Here is an 18,724-nt window from a genome sequence, read left to right as displayed (position 1 = left end):
ACCGGCAGAGGATCAAAGGCATGCGGGTCCCGGGGCTGAGATCTCCAAGCCTGCTCAGATCGGGGCTGAGCATCCTCCACCCAGATCCTCCATCTTCCAGTAGGCACGGGTCACACCCACCAACTGGCCCCCTGGCGCCGTGTAATCCCATCAACAGCCAAGACCCAGAGACTACAAAACCCAGCTCCTGGAAGCATCTTATTATCTCATTCTTACTTTGGACAACTTGGCAGGCTACCAAATGTAACCTGCCCACAGGGCAGAGTCTGGCAAACTCCCCATGGTGTACCCAATATGCCAAATACCAGTAACAATGATGGGTCTCATTCTCCTAACCCTGAAAGAGCCTTGAATATGGCACTTTTTAAAATCTCAGGGCTAGGATGAAGGAGAAGTTACTGGTGCCTGCTCGAGGCAATCGATGAACAACAGGAATATTGTGATCGTGATATATATATATATTATTATTATTATTTTAGATGTGGGGCCTCCCCAGCAAGGGTAGGGTGGCACTCATGCTTGGCCTGACTATATAGTTCTGGTATCTCTGGTGTTCAAGCTTGGCAGTTTAGTGCTGCTTTGGCTTGGTGCTTCTGGGATTGCTGGTGGCTCCAGCAACATATGCAAGACATGTGATGTGAGTCTTCTCTGTGACCACGAGAGGCATTTAAAGAGTTCAGAAATACCTGAGGGCTGAGAATAAGCGGGTCCAAGGTTTAATAGTTCAGCACCTGGAAGGAAATAAAATGGTGCCTGGATGTCTAGCTAAACACTGATGCACATTTCAATCCTGAGCAAAAGAAGTGTCCTGTTTCTCTGCAGGGGACAGAGGCTGAAGAAGACAGGACAGAGGGAGGGATCGGAGAAAGATGTCAGCCCATTTCTTTAGACTGAAATGATTGCATTTCCAAAACAAAAGCTCTTCTTAATGATTGACAAGGAAGAGCTAAGCCCTAGACAGAAACAGACTTGTCTGTTGAATTCTTAGTTTTTTGTGTTTGATGTTTCTGAGGAGTCCACTTCCACCAAAACACACTCTTAAGCGCACAGTGAAAATCAATTCCACCACCAAAAACAAATGCAGAAATGGGAGTCCTGAGACTTCCACTCTCTACCTACCATGCAGAGGTCATTGGGAGTAAGACATCATTCACAGCTGATCTGAAGAGGAACACAGGCTCCCACGCACAGGTGTCCCTTAGGAACCGGCTGCACTTGTTTTTTTTCCTTGGAACTGCTTGATGTTTCCCCTTACCTGCTTTTCTACTCTCATTGGGGTGAGAGAAAGAATAGGGAGGAAGGGGGGCCCTGTTCTGGGGGCATGGTGTAGGCAGGAAGAGGCACCTGCTGAGGAGGGGAGGGGCTCCTGGGTAGAGAGCTTGCATCAGCTTCTTACTGAGAAACTCCACAGAACACACCGCCATCCTTGAAGCTGAAGCCACCACACCGGATGGGGATGGAAGTTGGCAATGCCATTGCTGAGCAGGAAGAGCTTAAAGAGTGAAGGATAGGAGTCACCTTTTAATAAGGAACAGATGTCCTGATTCAAGACAGAATGCCTAGTGAACACAAGTTTTGGATACACGGGAAAAAAACTCAACACGATAGCCTGTGTTTCCAAAAAGAGGTATCACTGGGCACATATGACATGATCCCCATTTGTTGAAATCAATTTTTATATATGCCTTTGTCTTGATAAATATCCAGATGTCAATAGAAGAAACCCAAACTGAATTACATCAAAAGACTATTCAGTTTATACTTTATCCTTACCTGTATTTCCCATTTTACTTTAATGAAAGTGTATTTCTCTTGCAGTAAAATGTTTGTATGAAAAAAATGACTGCATTTATAATACATTGGTTTTTGAGAAAAGGGGGAATGAATTGAGGGTTATGAAAAGACGTGTACAAACCAGCAATAGACACCAGAGACAGAAATTGTTTCTTAGCTTCAAAATCTCAGTAATGATGATTAAATATTTCCAGAAGCCTAAGTGATTCATAATCTCTGACAAAATTTAGTAAGAGAGGCTGGTGCTGAAATGGAAATTATATTCTCTGTGTCATAACAAGCAAGAAAGAACACGTACAAGTGTTTTCATGGAGTCCAAGTGCCTTTAAAGTTCTGGGTGCAGAAGATTTTGAGACTGGAGTCACGGAAAGGATGGCTTCCCAGGTATATCAAAGCACCGCAAAGACTGACAGCTCTATTCTAGTCTCCTAGGAAGGCTCCATCTTTCTTCTGACAGGACCACATTAGGTCATTGAATGTCATTAGACCAATGTTGGTATTATATTACCCCCTCTCTTTTGCTTCATAGCTAAGAATTTGTAGTTTGGCGTATTGGATCTGAAAGTAAAATGTGTCTTTTTGACACAGGTGATTTTTGACACAGATAACACAGATGATTTTTCTAACCCTAATGAAAACCCTTTTCTGTTTTCCTGGGGGGCAGGGTTTGTGAGGGTGGGGTAAAGGGAAGCACTTTCCCTTTCTGCCCTGACCTTGTTCAAGCCTTCTGTAGAACAACCTGTTGACTGGTTGGTCCGGAGACAGGCAATTTCCTTACTTTGAAGGAGAATAGCGAAAGATTTGGCCTTAGGTAATTCTACACAATCCATTTTATGATTATTATCTGTTATATATATATATATGCTATATACTATGCTTTATTTAAATTCTTTTCTACATTACCTAGCCCATTGTTTTAAATATTTATTCCATTGGAAGCAAACTTAAATCTGTAGAAATAATCTCATTTCCAAATTAGGTTTCCAAATACTGACATTAACCTATATTTTCAAAGGCCTCTCTTTTCCTCCCCGCACCCTCAATCTTTAATTTTCCCCATTCCTGGCTCTTCACGTACTAGAGAATGGAGTCTCATATGCTTCTGGCAACTATGTGTTATTACTAAGGGATGGTGCTTTGTTATTAGATTGCTTTTTATTATTTCCTTCAGCCCAATGTGTACTTGATATTGGAGGGGTTCTCCCTGTGGATTGAGATGGAGAGTTGTTGAAAATGATGTGGTTTTATTATTTTGGCTGGCCCCTTTTCCTTGCAGCCTGATGAAAATCCCTATGCTGTGCAGATGGAAGGACAGACTGACACGGCTTGTTTCAATTGGTAGCACCCAGCAACCGTGGCCCAGAGAGCCATTTCTCTCTGCTTTGCAGAATGGCTAGAGGCAGTGCTGTGGCTGGACTTGAGATGCTGTAGCGGTGATGAGGTCAGTAGGCTTTTCGCACAGCGATCCTGGCCTCTTCACACAGTGGGTCTAGTTTACCATCACCTCCTAGGGAAATAGAAATGATTTGGGCCAGCTTTATATGCAAACTTTTTTGTTTTGGGGTCCACACCCCACTGTGCTCAGGGCTTGCTCCTGGCTCTGTGTTCAGGGTGGTGCCAGGATTGAGTCTGGGCATCCCTACAAGGCAAGCACCTCACCCAATGTACTATCATCTCTCCTGCCCTGTACTTTATATACAATTCGATGTCACAGAAGACATACATATAGTTTCCACTAGGGGAGTTGTTTTCAGAGTCTGCAGGTGTATAAATTAAAGTGTATACTTTTAATAGGATATGAACAGATCGTAAAAGCTTTTACTTTTGAGCAGAGTGGCCTCATGATGCCAATCTGCCAGATCAGAAGCTCTCCAGAGCAAAAAAATCCTTAGAAAGTGGTAGATATTACCATGCCCTGCTGGCCTGTTGACTGTAATGGCCTTAGCGAGCCTAGAGAGAATAGACAAATGGAACAAAACCTGAAAGCTAGTAGAATAAAAACAGACATTTTTGAAATACGACAAACAGAAATATCTCAAACAAAGCACTCTATTGCTCATAGATTCCCATTTTGGCATTTGAAATCTCAACAAAAATTCTTTCTGCTCCTGATATTCTGGGGAAAAGTCCAGGGTACTAAATTCCTTTACACTGTATGAGTGTAGGATACAATCGACACAGAGCACAGGGTTTTGAGTAAGAAATAGAGTCAGAATGAAAATCAACTTGAACCTGGGCATGCCACACTGAGCACTGCAGGTGGAAACTGAGAGACAGCCTGGAGCAGGTGTAATCAGGTATAATGCTCCCACTGGGGCAGGATACTGAGGGCCTCACCAAATTCCAAGTCTTTGATGTTGCATTCGAAGACGACTTCTCCATTGACCACAAGTTCTACCACATTCCAGTAATCTACCTTCTCTAGGGTGACGAAGTGCCCATCTTCCTCCAGTACAGCTGGAAAAGAAGGAAAGGGACGAGAGGTGATGTGCAGCCCACTCCAGAACAATTCGATAGGCAGATTCTGCAATGACAGCAGCCGGAGGCTCTCCAGGGGCTCCTGGCTGTGCTTGTGACTCAGCCCTGTGGGTCCCTACATGGTGCTGAGGGCAGGTGTGTGTGTGTGTATATGTGTGTGTGTGTGTGTGTGTGTGTGTGTGTGTGTGTACGCGCAGGAGACGGTGTTCAACTTCCCTGGGAGCATGTTCAGAGCCCCTTGCAATTCTGCATTTGGATTCAGTTTGCCCCCCAAACACATAATCTGTCACCTTAGCTTTCTCTAGGAGAGTTTTGAATTTCTCTCTCTCTCTCTTTTTTTTAATAGAGATCATATTCATTGTTGGAGGAGATGAAGAGAATTATTTTAATTCTTATCCTGCTGATATAAATAGAAATTGGTTACCTTTCTGGCAGCAAACCTCCAAAGCCTCAAATAATTAGCATTAAAAACAGATTCCAACCTTTGACCCAGGAATTTGCCCTTATCAATCTCCCCTAGAGAGAATACTAACAAACAATGATAAACTCTGGACTCAATGATCACTATGTGGTTCTCAGAAAGAAACAGAGAAAGAAGATCAGGTAGGGTAAGCTAGGCAATGGGTCTGTTCAGGTTGATTTTCAATGCTGCACCCCCAAAACTTGTATAAAGTTTATACATTATAATTGTCAATGCAGTCTGATATCAATAAAAATACAACTAAAAAAGTCTCCTATAGGGGGAAAATTAGAAACACAGACATATTTTTACATTAAGATGTTCCTTTTCAGGAATGCCCTGCCACAGAGGCAGGGTGGGATGGGGGGATGGGGGTGGGAGGGATATTATCCATGGTGGTGGAAAATGGGCACTGGTGGAGGGATGGGTATTTGATCATTGTATAACTGAAACCCAAGCACAAAAATTTGTAAATCTACAACTGTACCTCATTGTGTTTCACTAATAAAAAAAAAAGATGTTCCTTTTCTGTTGTATTATAATAACAAAATACTGTCAATGACTTTATGTCTAATCAAAAGTTCAGGATATGGTGTTTGATTATTTATAAAAGATTATAATATTTTGGCATTAATAAAAACATTTTTAACATGGGCAAAAATATAGAGGACATATAATATATAATAAAATGAATTAAATATTGATTGAATTGTGTATATGTAATAAGGAAAAGGAAGACAATACCCAATAGTTATTGCTGAGATAACTTTTTCTTTATTCTTATCACATTTTCCAGATTTTTAAAAATGATCAGGAACACAATGGGTGGGGAGTGGGCCACACCCAACTATGCTCACGGCTTATTCCTATGTGCTCAGGAATCACTCCTGGTGGTGCTTAGGGGACCATAGGGGGGGCTGGGAATTGAACCCAGGTTGGTAGTGTGCAAGGAAAGCACATTACCCTCTATACTATCGCTCTAGCCCCATTAAATATTTTTTATATACAAACTAATGGATTAAAGTTTCAAGCTCATCTTCAGAATCTTCATTTTGCTTATAACATGAACAGTTTCTTTTTTTTTCTTTATTGAATAACATTGGTTTACAATTTTGTACTTGTTTTAGGGGTCCAATTTTCACCTCCTCAAAATGCGTATTATTGCATTCACCACCAAAGTGCCAGTCTCTGTTCCTCACCATGGTATATGGGCCTCTTCTATGATTGTTTATTGAACCTCCTTCACCCTTTCAGCCCATTGCCCACACCTTCAGTAATCATAGTTCTGGCATCAGAGTTTGTTTGTTCTAAACGAAGATTGTCTCTTCCTTTGCTTTCTTTATATACCACGTACGGGTCAGCTATCTGGTCATTGCCTTTCTACTTATGATAATTTGATGAGTATGACACTCAATTTCTAGTCATTTCTCTCAAAAGAGAGATGTCATCATCCTGGAGAAATAGCTATCAAGAGTTCTGATGCACTTCTAAAGAACTATTTATTTGTTACCTATATTATTCACTGTATTCCCTCCCTTCATTGTTTTATTGCAGTGATTACAATACACGCACACACACACACACACACACACACACACACTTGGTTGTGATGCTTGTACATAATTTGTGGAACGGTTCCTTTTTTAAAGATCAGTCACAGAAATTTGGTAAATATATTCCCTATCCTTAAATTTATTTTACATTGTTGAATTTTTTCCTACTAAAATTTATTCCCTATTGTTAAATTTATTCTCCACTGTGAAGATGTAAAGGTTACTTAGTTTAGGAGAAATGATTAGGCACAGAATAGCCTAATGCTCTCTTTCTCTCAACATGCCTTCCCTCAATTTTTGCTGGTAGTTATCCTAGTGGTAGGGTGTTTGCCTTGCACACTGCCAGCCTGGCCGACCAGGGTTCAATTCCTCTACCCCTCTCCGAGAGCCCAGGAAGCTACTGAGAATATCTCGCCCACACGGCAAAGCCTCGTAAGCTAACCGTGATGTATTCGATATGCCAAACACAGTAACAACAAGTTCTACAATGGAGATGTTACTGGGCCTGCTCGAGCAAATCGATGAACAACGGGAGGAGAGTGCTACAGTGCTACAATTATCCCATAATGTTGGCATGGGAGTTGGTATGCTACATCACTGCTTTTCACAGTTTTTAAATGTTGATGAAATTTTTTATTTTTGGTTCAGCTGGAGAAATTTCATGGGGGAGGCATATTTTTAAAAGTTTTAGAATTTTAATCAGTCTTACATGAAGAAAAGCAACAATTGTATCTGTTAATTGCATTTAATTACAGAAACAATTGTTGTTTCCAAATGTTGGCATATCCACTTTTTCATCTTTCAATCAGCTTGAGAACATCCAGCCCCAACTGTGAACGTTTTAATTGCGTGATTTTAATTTTCCTTCTGGAAAGGAACTTCAGAAAGCAACTCAGCAAGCATCTCCATTAACAAGATAACGCTCCTTGGGCACCCAGTGGTGGCCCTGATTGACCTGGCGTCAGCTAACGTCTTTTTCTCTGGCATATTTGTATTGCTGCATCCTCTTGACAAGGGTCTTTTCCTAAAACATCCTTGGAGGGAAATAACTTGGTATGAACCAATGGTTTATTCAAATGATGCAGTCTGGCCAGTTTGGAAAGGCCAGTGGAACACCTGGGAATCACCCAGGTATTTTAGGGGGTAACCTGGATTCCCCAACAATGTGAAGCGGTATAGCTGGGAGAAAAGAAAATACCATTGGGCAGGTGCCAGGCAAGTTGACCTCTTCGAACTTTACCTTACAGTGTCCTAATATTCTTGGGGCAGTGGGTTTCAGGAAAGGTAAGGTAAAGGTAAAGGCCCTCCTGTTGTTCATCGATTTGCTCGAGCGGGCCCAGTAATGTCTCCATTGGAGACTTTGTTGTTACTGTGTTTGGCATATCGAATACGTCACGGGGAGCTTGCCAGGATCTGCCGTGCGGGCGAGATACTCTCGGTAGCTTGCCAGGCTCTCCGAGAGGGGTGGAGGAATCGAACTCGGGTCGGCCATGTTGGCTGCGTGCAAGGCAAACTCCCTACCGCTGTGCTATTGCTCCAGCCCCAAAAAATAAGGGGCATTTTTTCCCACTCCAACCTGATACCCACTGTCCTCTGGGGGTACAGTGTGGTTCCTTTAATACAACACCAGACTCCAACTCTCTCAAACCTAGAGGGTTCTGGATAGAAGGAGGAGTGCAGGGCTATCTGTCTGTGGCTGGTTACTATGTCATGTCAGTTAGGAGGGGACCTATAAGAAGAGTCCCCAGAAAGATGTGCATCCCACACCCTGCCAAGGCTGACCTAGCCTCACTCTAGCACCCAGGAGTGGAGGTTTTTTTGTGAGACTTGTGGCACTCTCTTAAGACACAGTGCATCTGCGAAACAGAATTTGAACACTGAGTACCCATCCTATGGAGATGGGGATGCTGAGTAATGGGTGTCTGCCTCTGATCCAAGCAAATGAAGACCAACAGGAGGAAATCCTCTTAGGATATGTCTCTCCTCCCTGTGTGGATATTAAGGCCTTTAAGGGCTTATGTGTCTGTCTCTGACCACAACGCTCCCCAGTCCCCCACCAGGCAGCTGGTATTAACACCGCTTTTTGAGAAATGGTTCGGTACACTCCAACACAATTGTTGGATCATGAGTGACCTAAGCCTCCATCTTATTAAAGCAATAAGCCATCTGAGAGATTATATTGTCTATTCACCTATCCCCTTCTTATCAGTGCAGGATGCCTTGAGCCCGGCTGTAAAGTGACCAGAGCAGGCTTAAGGGATCAGACTTGGTGAATCACCAGGATTCCTACAGTTCATTCAAATGCCAACTCTCTCCATGGAGGAGCCATCTTTCCCTAAGAGCTGCTATGGGGTTGTCTATTCAAAGAAAGGTCAGATAAATATACCCTATGCAACAAAGTCTTTGTAAAGGCAGTGGCTAAACTCCAGCATAAATCAACTAGAAGCTGTTAAGGCCACCCGCAGAATGCCTGCCTCTTTGATGTGGCACCTCATTCTTCAAGGGGGATCTGGATAAACGAAGGGACACGGAAAGGCCTCCTTTCCTCCCAGGGCCTGGGGAATTGTGCACCATCTGTGAATGATTTAAATGCTGCTGGTAAGGAAGTTGAGGCCCCTCCCCCTAGCAGGCACCTCCACTTCTCTGCTGAGCACAGATACAGTGCTGATGACCACTTCTTGGAGCTAAGGCGTAGCTGAGGACCGAAGGAGAGAGCACAAAGCATCTTAGCTAAGTCAGGGCAGAAATCTATTTACAGGTCAGCTTCCAGTCCTTCCAATCTTTCCTGTTCCTTTAAATGGGCCACTTGGCAGACTTAAATACATCAGGAACGGAGCAGCCAGGGCAATTAATTAGAACTTTTTGTTAAGCATTAGTTAGCTCAGTTTCTCTGTATTGAGGCCAGAGTGGAGACATTTTTGCTGAGCTATTATAATTCACAAGGTAATAAAGAAAGAACAAAAACTTTCTCCAGATTGCTGAAGGCATAGTAAGTTCAGAAAAGATCAGGCCTATTTCCAAAGCCAGCAGGACTTCAGCAAGTGATAAAGGGCTATGATTTTAATAGAAATACATGGAATTCAAATGCAGATTTTTCCAGAGTAGGGCCCGAGAATGTGCTGCTGTGCTTAGTGTTGGGTTGAAAGTGGTGGGTGGACTGTGGGACTGGGGGTGGGGCGTGGGGGGGCTCCCTGCTTTGCTGCTGTTAACACGCTGGCTTTTGTCACTGGCCCTCCACGGGTACTGGCTGCCAGTATTACAGGAATTATCATTCAGAGATATACAAAGCTAACTTTAAAAATCAACCACCTGCTGACACCTTGCAGTACTCAAGTCTCCTTCAGCCATAAAAATTCTCCCCTTGATCTCCTTAAAACTCTCCTTCCCCTCCCCTACTGCGGCAAGAGCTGCCCCAGCCGCTGTTTCCGGGCCTCTACCCACTCCTTTCCTCCCCTGGGGAGCCCGCAGTCCGCCCCCATGAACCTCTCTCAGAGGCAAGACTCCTCATTGGTACTTCCAGGAGTCTGTTCTGTTCTTCCCATAACCCAGCAGTGATTGATACTCTGACCTACCTCCATTCTTGCTTTTTAAAATACTTCTGATGGTTTAAAACAACAACAAGAGGTTTTTTTTAAAAAACTTTTTTAAGGCTGTTCAATTATAAATGTAATGCAGAACCAGGCTTTTGCCTCTTAAGAAACAAATACCTTAAAATGGTAGAAAAGAGCAAAATTTTTAGAATCACATACAAGTCTCATCTTCCCCTTCCCTTTGTATTTTTTCAATGGAAAGAATTCAGGAACATCTTTCATTTCCTTAACCTGACATTGTGGCGATCCAGCCCTCTCACTGTCCATGGGTCCTCCTAGTTGCATTTCCCACAATGAACTGCAATTTATGCAGTTGTTCCTATTTCTGGCTGTTTCCAGCTCTCTGTCACACAAAACATGTATGTCCATATGTTTTCACATGAAATTGAGGAAATAGCTGACTTCTATAGTATTTAAGTTTTAAGACCCTACCAAGTTGTCCTCCAAAGTTATGGTGCAAAATTAGCCTCCTATCCCAAATCTTAGCAAAATGTTTTCTAAGTTCATCAACTGTGACTTTATCTCTTTTATTTTGGCGGGAGGCAGCTCAGCTTATTCATGAAAGTCTCCTCTAACTTGTCTCCTATACTGGGACTATCCTCTTCCATCATGGGCCCCTTACAGGGACAACAGTCTCATACCCTCTGCTCTATCAAGTTCTGTCACTTCCGTAGCCTCTGCAGTCTCAGCTCCTGGGGCCACAGTGTTTTCTCTAGCTTGGCTTGTTTTATTTCTTTTTATTTTATTTTATTGTCACTGTGGGCCCAAACCTGACTGACCAGTGGCCTCTGGAGGATGGCAGCCACTGGGCCGCCATGGGGAACAGGCCAAGGCACGAAACCTATTCCCACCTGGGGTGGCCTGGTGCCGGTAACCTACTGCAGGGACCAGACGCATTTCTGCCAAAAGCCATTGGGTTTCAAGATTTGTCTCTGAGTCTCTGGGATCATGGCCGTTAAGCAGTTCGATCAGGAACCAGAGAAGCTATGCCTCCAATTATATAGCTGAGCCGGAGGTGGTTTGTGGGTGTCTCCCACATACCTAACTTTTGGCCGTTTACTTTCTTGGTAAACTTGGCCCCAAGTTTTTGGGGTCTGGCCAAAGGCACAGCAGCAGTTTTGGGGTATCTGGAAGTCAGAAGGCACCATCAGGTTGCTGATGCATTTGCCTCACAGGTGTAGACTGACCTGCTGGCAGCACCATACCCCTGGAATTGACTTTTGTTGTTGTTATTTTTTGCTTTTTGTTCACACCCAGCAATGCATAGGGGTTACTCCTGGCTCATGCACTCAAGAATTACTCCTGCTGATGCTCGGGGGACCATATGCGATGCTGGGAATTGAACCCAGGTCAGCCGCGTGCAAGGCAAATGCCCTACCCACTGTGCTATCGCTCCAGCCCCTGAATTGACTTTTATATCGTCCAGCCGGTTATACTGTGATCATGAGGGCAGATGTAAGATTCGTAGCTAAAAGGCCAGAGAGATAGTACATGTGTTAATGTACGTGCCTTACATGTGACCAACACTGACTCAATCCCAGGCACCACATGGTCCCCAAATACTGCTGGATGTAGTCCTGCATGCTCCCCAGTCCTAAAGTGGTGGCCCAGGTAATCCTCAGGACCAGGGCCAAATAGCACTGCATCCTCTGGCCCTCACATTTAACCACTGGTCCGCCAGTCCCCCTGAACATCACTTGGAAGACCAAAAAAAAAAAAAAGAGTACTGAGAATTAAAACTCCCATAATACAAAAACTGTTCCTAGATCAGTAACATCTTTCCAATGTTTTGCAGAGTCTACTGAAAAATTAGATATTTGACTGCTTTGAGTGCCATTTCCTTACAGTGTCAGACAAAAATGCTCAAAAGGACAGAACTACAGAGAGAAGGAATAACATAGCACAATGGGTAGGGCGTTTGCCTTGCCTGTGGCCAACTCAGGTTTGATTCCTCCTCCCCTCTCAGAGAGACCGGCAAGCTACAGAGAGTATCTCGCCACAGGGCAAAGCCTGGCAAGCCCCCCATGGAGTATTCGATATGCCAAAAACAGTAACAACAACTCTCACAATTTGTTGTGAGACGTTACTGGTGCTCGCTCAAGCAAATTGATGAACAACGGGAGGACAGTGCTACAGTGCTATTTCATTTTTGCTTTTTGGGTCACACCCGGCGATGCACAGGGGTTAGTCCTGGCTCTGCACTCAGGAATCACTCCTGGAGGTGCTCAGGGGACCATATGGGATTTTGGGAATCGAACCTGGGTTGGCCACCCGCAAGGCAAATGCCCTACCTGCTGTGCTATCATTTCAGCCCTTAGGTAGGTTTGTTTTAACTATTATCTCTCAATCTAACTGTGCCAGGCACGGGCACTGGAACACAGCAGAGAACAGGAGGACAAGGACCCAGATTTCCATTCTTAAAAGAGAAGGGCCAGAGCGGAAACTGGTGAACTTGATTATTTTAGGCTGTTAAGCACTGCGGAGATTAAAGGGGGAGAATGAAGAATCAGGAAGAGGAAGGCAGAGGGAGATGCTGACATCTTTGGTTTTTGTTTGTTTAGTCCATACCTGGAGGTACTCAGGGACTATTCTAGGCTCCGTTCTCAGGGTTGCTTCTGGTGGAACTCGGGGGCCATGTGGTGCTGGCCATCAAACTCGGGCCTCCTGCTTGCCAAGCCTGCTCTCAGCCTGTTCAGCCATCTCTCCAGTCCCAGTGCTGACATTTTCAAGGAAGGTGACTTTTGAGAAAGACTGGAAGTCTGAAGTAGAGAATGAAGGTGATGCAGCAAGATCTGAACTATAATACTTAAAAAATATTTTAAACAGGAAATTAAAAAAAAAACTGCAGTAATGGGTGGGGGTGGACATGGAAGATCACTGTGGGTGGGAGGTTCCCTCAGGGGGGTGTGTTTGGAGACCTGAAGGGTGGTAAGGGGACTGGAGGATTGGAGAAGTGAGTGAGGCCATGAGCTGGCTCGTGATAGGAGGGGAAGAGGTCAGGTTGATCACCTGGAGCCCAGAAGGCTGTTTTCACTTTGAGTCAGCTGGAAGCCACAAGAACGTGCCCGAGGCATGGGCTGTATTGATTCAGACTGAGGGTGTGTCATCTGGCTGAGAACTGACTGCCAAGGGTCAGTACTCAGGGCATAGTGACTCAGGCAGGAGGTGATGGCATCTTGGGTTAGTAGAGGTAAGAAGAATGGTTGAATTCTGCATGGATGTTTTGAAGCTAGAGTCAGCTGGAAGTGCTACAAGACTGAATAGAAGGATGAGGGAGAAGATGAGAGAAACCTTCATGGTGTTAGCACGGAACAGTGGAAAGAATGGAGCTGCTAGAAAGGATATGGAAGAACTCAGAGGGGCTGCTATGGAGTAGGGTTTGAAGACCAGCTTAAAAATTTGGCCCAGACTAATCTGAGATGCAAACTAAACATTCCAATGACAAAAAGTCCTGGTTGGAGAATTAAACTTAGGAGCTACCAGCAAAAGGTGTCATATAAAGTCTTTACTACTTCTGACTCAACACTGTTTTCTTTCTCCTGAATACCCAGAACTAATTTACTCTTTTTTAGTGTGTGTGTGTGGGGCACACCCAGTGATGTTCAGGGGTTGCTCCTGGCTGTGTGCTCCTGGCAGTGCTCTGGGGACCATATGGGGTTCCAGGGATCAAGCACCTTACCTGCTATACTACCTCTCTAGTCCCAGAACTAATTTCGAAATATTGCCTCTTTTCTCCCCAGTTGGTTTTGAAGATACATCCAGAAGTGCTCAGTGCTTAGGAACCACCTGGTGTGGGGGTCAAACCCTACTTTTCCTGCATGCAAAACATGTGCTCAGTCCAGAGAGCTAACTCCTGGCCTCTATAATTCCTCCCACCCCCGCCCCAAAGACCTCCCCCATAACACCATGGTGTCAGGATCTCCTTGGTGCAAACATAGCATGATTTTGTCAGCCCTGGGTGCTTCAGAAGCCACTGGACAGTCTTCTGGGCTCTCTCTTGTAAGCACGAGGTGGAGATTGTTCCCCATCACTGCCCCTGATGTTCTGTGTGATCCCCGTGGCTCTGCTATCCTGCAGCCACCACAAATTGTGTGATCCTCAGCACCCCATAGCCCGGTGCGAGTACCCCAGCTGAAGAGTGCCAACGCTGATCAAGCATGTGAGTGCGCCTCCATGATTGTTAATAACAACCAAAAAAAAGAGGCAGGAAATAAATGTCAAGCAAAATAAAGCAAAACAAGAAAACAAACACGTGAATAAAATCAAACAGAACTTTACAAAGGAAACAAAGAGGGGCTGGAGCAAAAGCACAGCGGGAAGGGAATTTGCCTTGCACACGACTGACCCAGGTTCGATTCCCAGCATCCCATATGGTCCCCCGAGCACGGCCAGGAGTGATTCCTGAGTGCAGAGCCCGGAGTAACCCCTGAGCATCGCTGTGTGTGACCCAAAAAGAAAAAAAAAGAAAGAAAAGGGAACAAAGAAGTGTCTACGGACATCCTGCAAAGAGTGAAGAGGGAAACTCCAAAAAAAAAAACCACTGCAAAATATCAGCTTCTCAGAATCAGCTTTGCCAAAACTCTGGAAATTAGTCAAAGTGGAAAAATAAGTGAAAAAAGACAACATGGGGGCTGTAGAGGGAACTCAATGGGTTGGAGCACTTGTCTGGCATAAGCAAGGCCTGAGTTCAATCCCAGGGCCACATTCATCTCCACACCAGCATGGCTTGAATGGGAGTTCCCTGCCTCCCATATGCCCCATCCTGCTTCTTTACTTCTGTTGCCTTGCCTCCTGGCTTGGTGGGCACATCCTTGAAGAGAGAAGGCCCTGTTCCCAGCATGGACAGGTCACAGTCCCCAGAGCCAGCAGAGCACATCTTATGCACAGATGTTGGTGCTTGTTCTAGCCTGTCCAGGGCTTCCTAAACTTTTGATGCTGGCACTTGTTTTGTTTTACTAAACTTGGAACTTACCCAGGGTGTAAAAGTCATGCACAATGCCTGAACACATTCTAAGGCAAATGGAAAACTCATAGCTGTCTAGACAAAAGGCTGTTGAATCACAAGACAAGCCTCCCAAAAGCCTAGGAGAGAAAAAGGCAACCCAGGGACTGCAGAGAGAAGTTAAAGGCTGGTCCACATATCTGGCACAGGCTAGGCTAGGAATGCTGGAGAGAATGGGTTTTTTTTTGTGTGTATTTTGTTTGTTTGTCGTAAGTACTTAATTATTTGGAAAATATTTGCACAGTCACATATACTGGGAAATCTAGAAAGCCAAGTGCATGCCTAGAACAGGATGCAAAATTCAAAAAAGATTTGGAAAGATCCTAAGCTTTTTGTTGTTGCTTGGGTTGCTCCAGGTTCTGTGCTCAGAGACCACTCCTGGCAGTGGTCAGGTGACCATATGTGGTTCTAGGGATTGAAAGGGGCCACATTCAAGGCAAGCGCTATAATCACTATACTGTCTCTCCAGTCCAAGATTCACAACTTTTGTCATTGCTTGATCTATGGGCTAAGTGAAAGCAGGAAGTAAAAGCTAAGACAGAATTGTAAATGAAGAAAGTACCTCAACAGACAGATATATATAGGATGAAAGAGGCTCTTTTGTATTCTTTGTAAGTAGAGCATTCTACCCAAAAGTATTATATCCTTCTCAAATGTACACAGAAAATTCTTAAGCAATATTTTACACCATAAAATAAATCTGAAACATAAAAGAATGAAATCTTACACACAGACACGATCACGATCACGATCACGATCATCCTGTTGTTTGTTGATTGCCTCGAGCAGGCCCCAGTAACGTCTCCTTCATCCTAGCCCTGAGATTTTAAAAAGTGCCATATTCAAGGCTCTTTCAGGGTTAGGAGAATGAGACCCATCATTGTTACTGGTATTTGGCGTATTGGGTATGCCACGGGGAGTTTGCCAGACTCTGCCATGTGGGCAGGTAACATTCGGTAGCCTGCCAGTTGTCCAAAGTAAGAATAAGATAATAAGATGCTTCCAGTAGCTGGGTTTTGTAGTCTCTGGGTCTTGGCTGTTGATGGGATTACACGGCGCCAGGGGACCAGTTGGTGGGTGTGACCCCTGCCTACTGGAAGATGGAGGATCTGGGTGGAAGATGCTCAGCCCTGATCCGAGCAGGCTTGGCGATCTCAGCCCCGGGACCTGCAAGCCTTTGTTCCTCTGCCGGTACCTTCATGCATGTGGAAAGTGGTTTCAGCATGGTTGTGGCTAGTTCTGGAGGTCTTTGGCTGCCGGAGCTCTGCTCGGGGCAGGGAGGGAAACTCAACCCGTCCCCCTCCAAGGGGTCCCGGCAAGGACAGCCAGGCGCAGGGATACACACAAACACACACACACACACACACACGTATATATACACATTTGCCCATGATCTACTAGAAGTCAGTTATAGAAAGAAATCTGGAAAATCACGAAATTGTGAAAATTAAGCAATGCACTGTCAAACAATCACAAGAGTGAGTTATATCTTAAGAGGAATGAAAAGAAAAAAGTATCCAAGTTAAGAGTATACTGAAAAAGCAAATTTCAGAGGGAAATGTATAGTTGTAAAAATCTTTTCTCAAAAACAAATACACCAGGATTAGATAGTCAGTCTATCTAATGCAAGCTTTGCATGCTGGAACATGGGTTCAGTCCTCAGTACTGGATAGTTTCCTGAGCACAGAGCCTGGAGTATCCCCTGTATGCTGTGTGTGGACCCCAAAGCTAACAACTGTAAAAATGACATAAAATCAATAATTTAATTGTGTAGCTTGAGAAACAGAAAAATTGAGTAAATCAAACTCAAAGCTAGCAAAGGAATATAATAAAATAATAATAATAATAAATTATAATGGAGATAAATTTTTAAAAAATCAAAGACAAGAGAAAAATCAGTGAAACTACAAGTTGGTTCTTTGAAAATATCACAGAAGTGACAAGAAGAAGAGAGAGAAAACTAAAATAATAAATAAAAGAGGGGGACACCAACTCTCATCTCTCAACTGTAGGTCTCTCCAAGGGTATCTCTGTGTTCACCACGGTTTCCCAATACCTGAAGAATGGCAACAGGTATTAAGAGTTTGGTGCATGGATGGGTGATCAAATATTAGATTCTCTGCCCCTTTCCAGTCAGAGGACCTTGGAAAATTCACTTGTTTGGCTTGGGGGCCTCCAACCAGATAGTTCAATTGGAAGAGGCTTGCGCCCTACTGTGTGGGGGGTACCAGGGCCATCAACCTCTAAGACTGCACCCATCCATCCTGGGGGACCGGGATCTGCTCCATGTCCCTGAGCCCCTGTGCTGTCTCTCCAACTCCAGCCAATGCTTTCGATTCCCAGTTTTCTGCTGTGCAAGGCAGGGCATGTAACTCTATGCAGGTTACGTTGCGTTAACTACCGGGCACTCGTTGACCTCATAGCACAAGTCTGTTCTCTCTCTTCTATAGAAGCGGGGGAAGTCAGAAGATCTTAAACCATAGTTGGGCGGCAGAGGCCCTGGGAAAACTTTCTAGAGGCCTCCGCACTTGATACACGGACGAAAGAGAGTCTAGGCAGAGGCAGGCACCGTCTGCTTGCAGCGCTCGGGCCACTGGGGGCGGCCCTTTGGCACTCTGCTGCCCACCTTGCAGGCCCTCCAGGCGATAGGCGCGGTGCTCCAGGGACAGACCTAATGCGCTGTAAGGCCCATAGCGCAAGGTGACCGATGCTCGCAGGGGCATGCTGGGCCGGAGCAGCTGCAGCAGGGGCGCTGCTAGGCAACCGCTTAGCAGCTCTGGGAGTAGGAGGGGCCACGAGAAGGGGGCGGGGCCAGGAGCCCGAGTCACTCACATCCTCCTTTTGCCTAATCTGGGGAGTGCAGACAAGTGTGTGTGTCAGTGTGTGTGGGGGGGGAGGCGGGGAGGGGGAGGGGTTTAGGCAGGAGAGGGGTGCCTGTGCAGGAGAACCTCTTTTTTTATTTTGGTTTTGGGCCACACCTGGTCGTGCTCAGGGCTTACTCCATCCTCTGTGCTCAGCGATCACTACTGGCGGGTTCAGGGGAATATATGGGGTTTTGGGAATTATACCCGGATGGGCCAGATACAAGGCAAGCACACTACCCGCTGTACTATCTCTGGGGACTGCACCTTCTCTCTGCTGTATGTCTCTGTTTTCTTATCCAGTGTGTGTGTGTGTGTGTGTGTGTGTGTGTCTGTGTGTGTTTTAATAGTTTTCTGTCACTGTGTTTTAGTTGGGTATGGTCTTCCTGACCATACCAAACATGAATCCTTTATAGCATACTTAAAAATTCCACAATCTGGATCCCATGTGTCTCTTACTACTATTTCTGCTGCTTTCTGCTCATTTTGCTCATATCTCCTAGCGTGCTTGCTTTACTTTTTTTTCTCCATTTATTTATTTTGCTCGAGCGGGCCCAGTAACGTCTCCATTGGAGACTTTGTTGTTACTGTGTCTGGCATATGGAATACTCTGGGTAGCTTGCCGGGCTCTCGAGAGGGGCTGGAGGAATCGAACTCGGGTCGGCCATGTTGGCCACGTGTCAGGCAAACGCCCTACCCGCTGTGCTATCGCTAATTGAATCCCAGTGATATACACATTTACAAAGTTTTTCATGATTGGATTTCAGTCATATAATCTTCAAACAACTGTCCCTTCACCACTGTACTTCTCCCACCACCAATGGTCCCAGTTCTCCCCCCACTGCCCATCTCACTGTCTGCCACTATGGCAGGCACTTTTCTTCTCTCTCTCTCTCTCTCTTTCCTTTTGGGCCTCATGGTTTACAGTACAGATAATGAAAGATTATCATATTCCATTAATCTGTGCTTTTAACCCCATTCCCCCA

The 18,724-nt window shown here is 44.9% G+C and overlaps 1 protein-coding gene across 1 annotated transcript; it reads right to left on the bottom strand.

Moving 5' to 3' along the window:
* Positions 1-3,236: 3,236 nt before the first annotated feature.
* Positions 3,237-17,600, bottom strand: CUNH10orf53 (chromosome unknown C10orf53 homolog). The gene is made up of 3 exons (XM_056130525.1): positions 17,504-17,600; positions 4,132-4,251; positions 3,237-3,301 (listed from the first exon to the last, which is right to left on the bottom strand). The coding sequence occupies exons 1-3, from the start codon at positions 17,598-17,600 to the stop codon at positions 3,237-3,239; spliced, it is 282 nt and encodes a 93-aa protein (XP_055986500.1).
* Positions 17,601-18,724: the final 1,124 nt, after the last annotated feature.

This window comes from Sorex fumeus, unplaced genomic scaffold (assembly GCF_029834395.1).
Source record: "Sorex fumeus unplaced genomic scaffold, SorFum_2.1 ptg000078l, whole genome shotgun sequence".
Taxonomy (NCBI): domain Eukaryota; kingdom Metazoa; phylum Chordata; class Mammalia; order Eulipotyphla; family Soricidae; genus Sorex; species Sorex fumeus.
The sequence above is the reverse complement of the archived record's forward strand: the minus strand, read 5'-3'. Positions and strand labels throughout refer to the sequence as shown.

Excerpts from the sequence above, each read along its gene's own strand:
- CUNH10orf53 (XM_056130525.1), bottom strand. The coding sequence starts at position 17,600 with ATGCCCCTGCGAGCATCGGTCACCTTGCGCTATGGGCCTTACAGCGCA. Across the intron at positions 4,252-17,503 it reads TCGCCTGGAGGGCCTGCAAG|CTGTACTGGAGGAAGATGGG; the intron begins GTGGGCAGCAGA and ends CTTCTTTTCCAG. Across the intron at positions 3,302-4,131 it reads CATCAAAGACTTGGAATTTG|GAGGTGATGGTAAACTAGAC; the intron begins GTGAGGCCCTCA and ends CTATTTCCCTAG.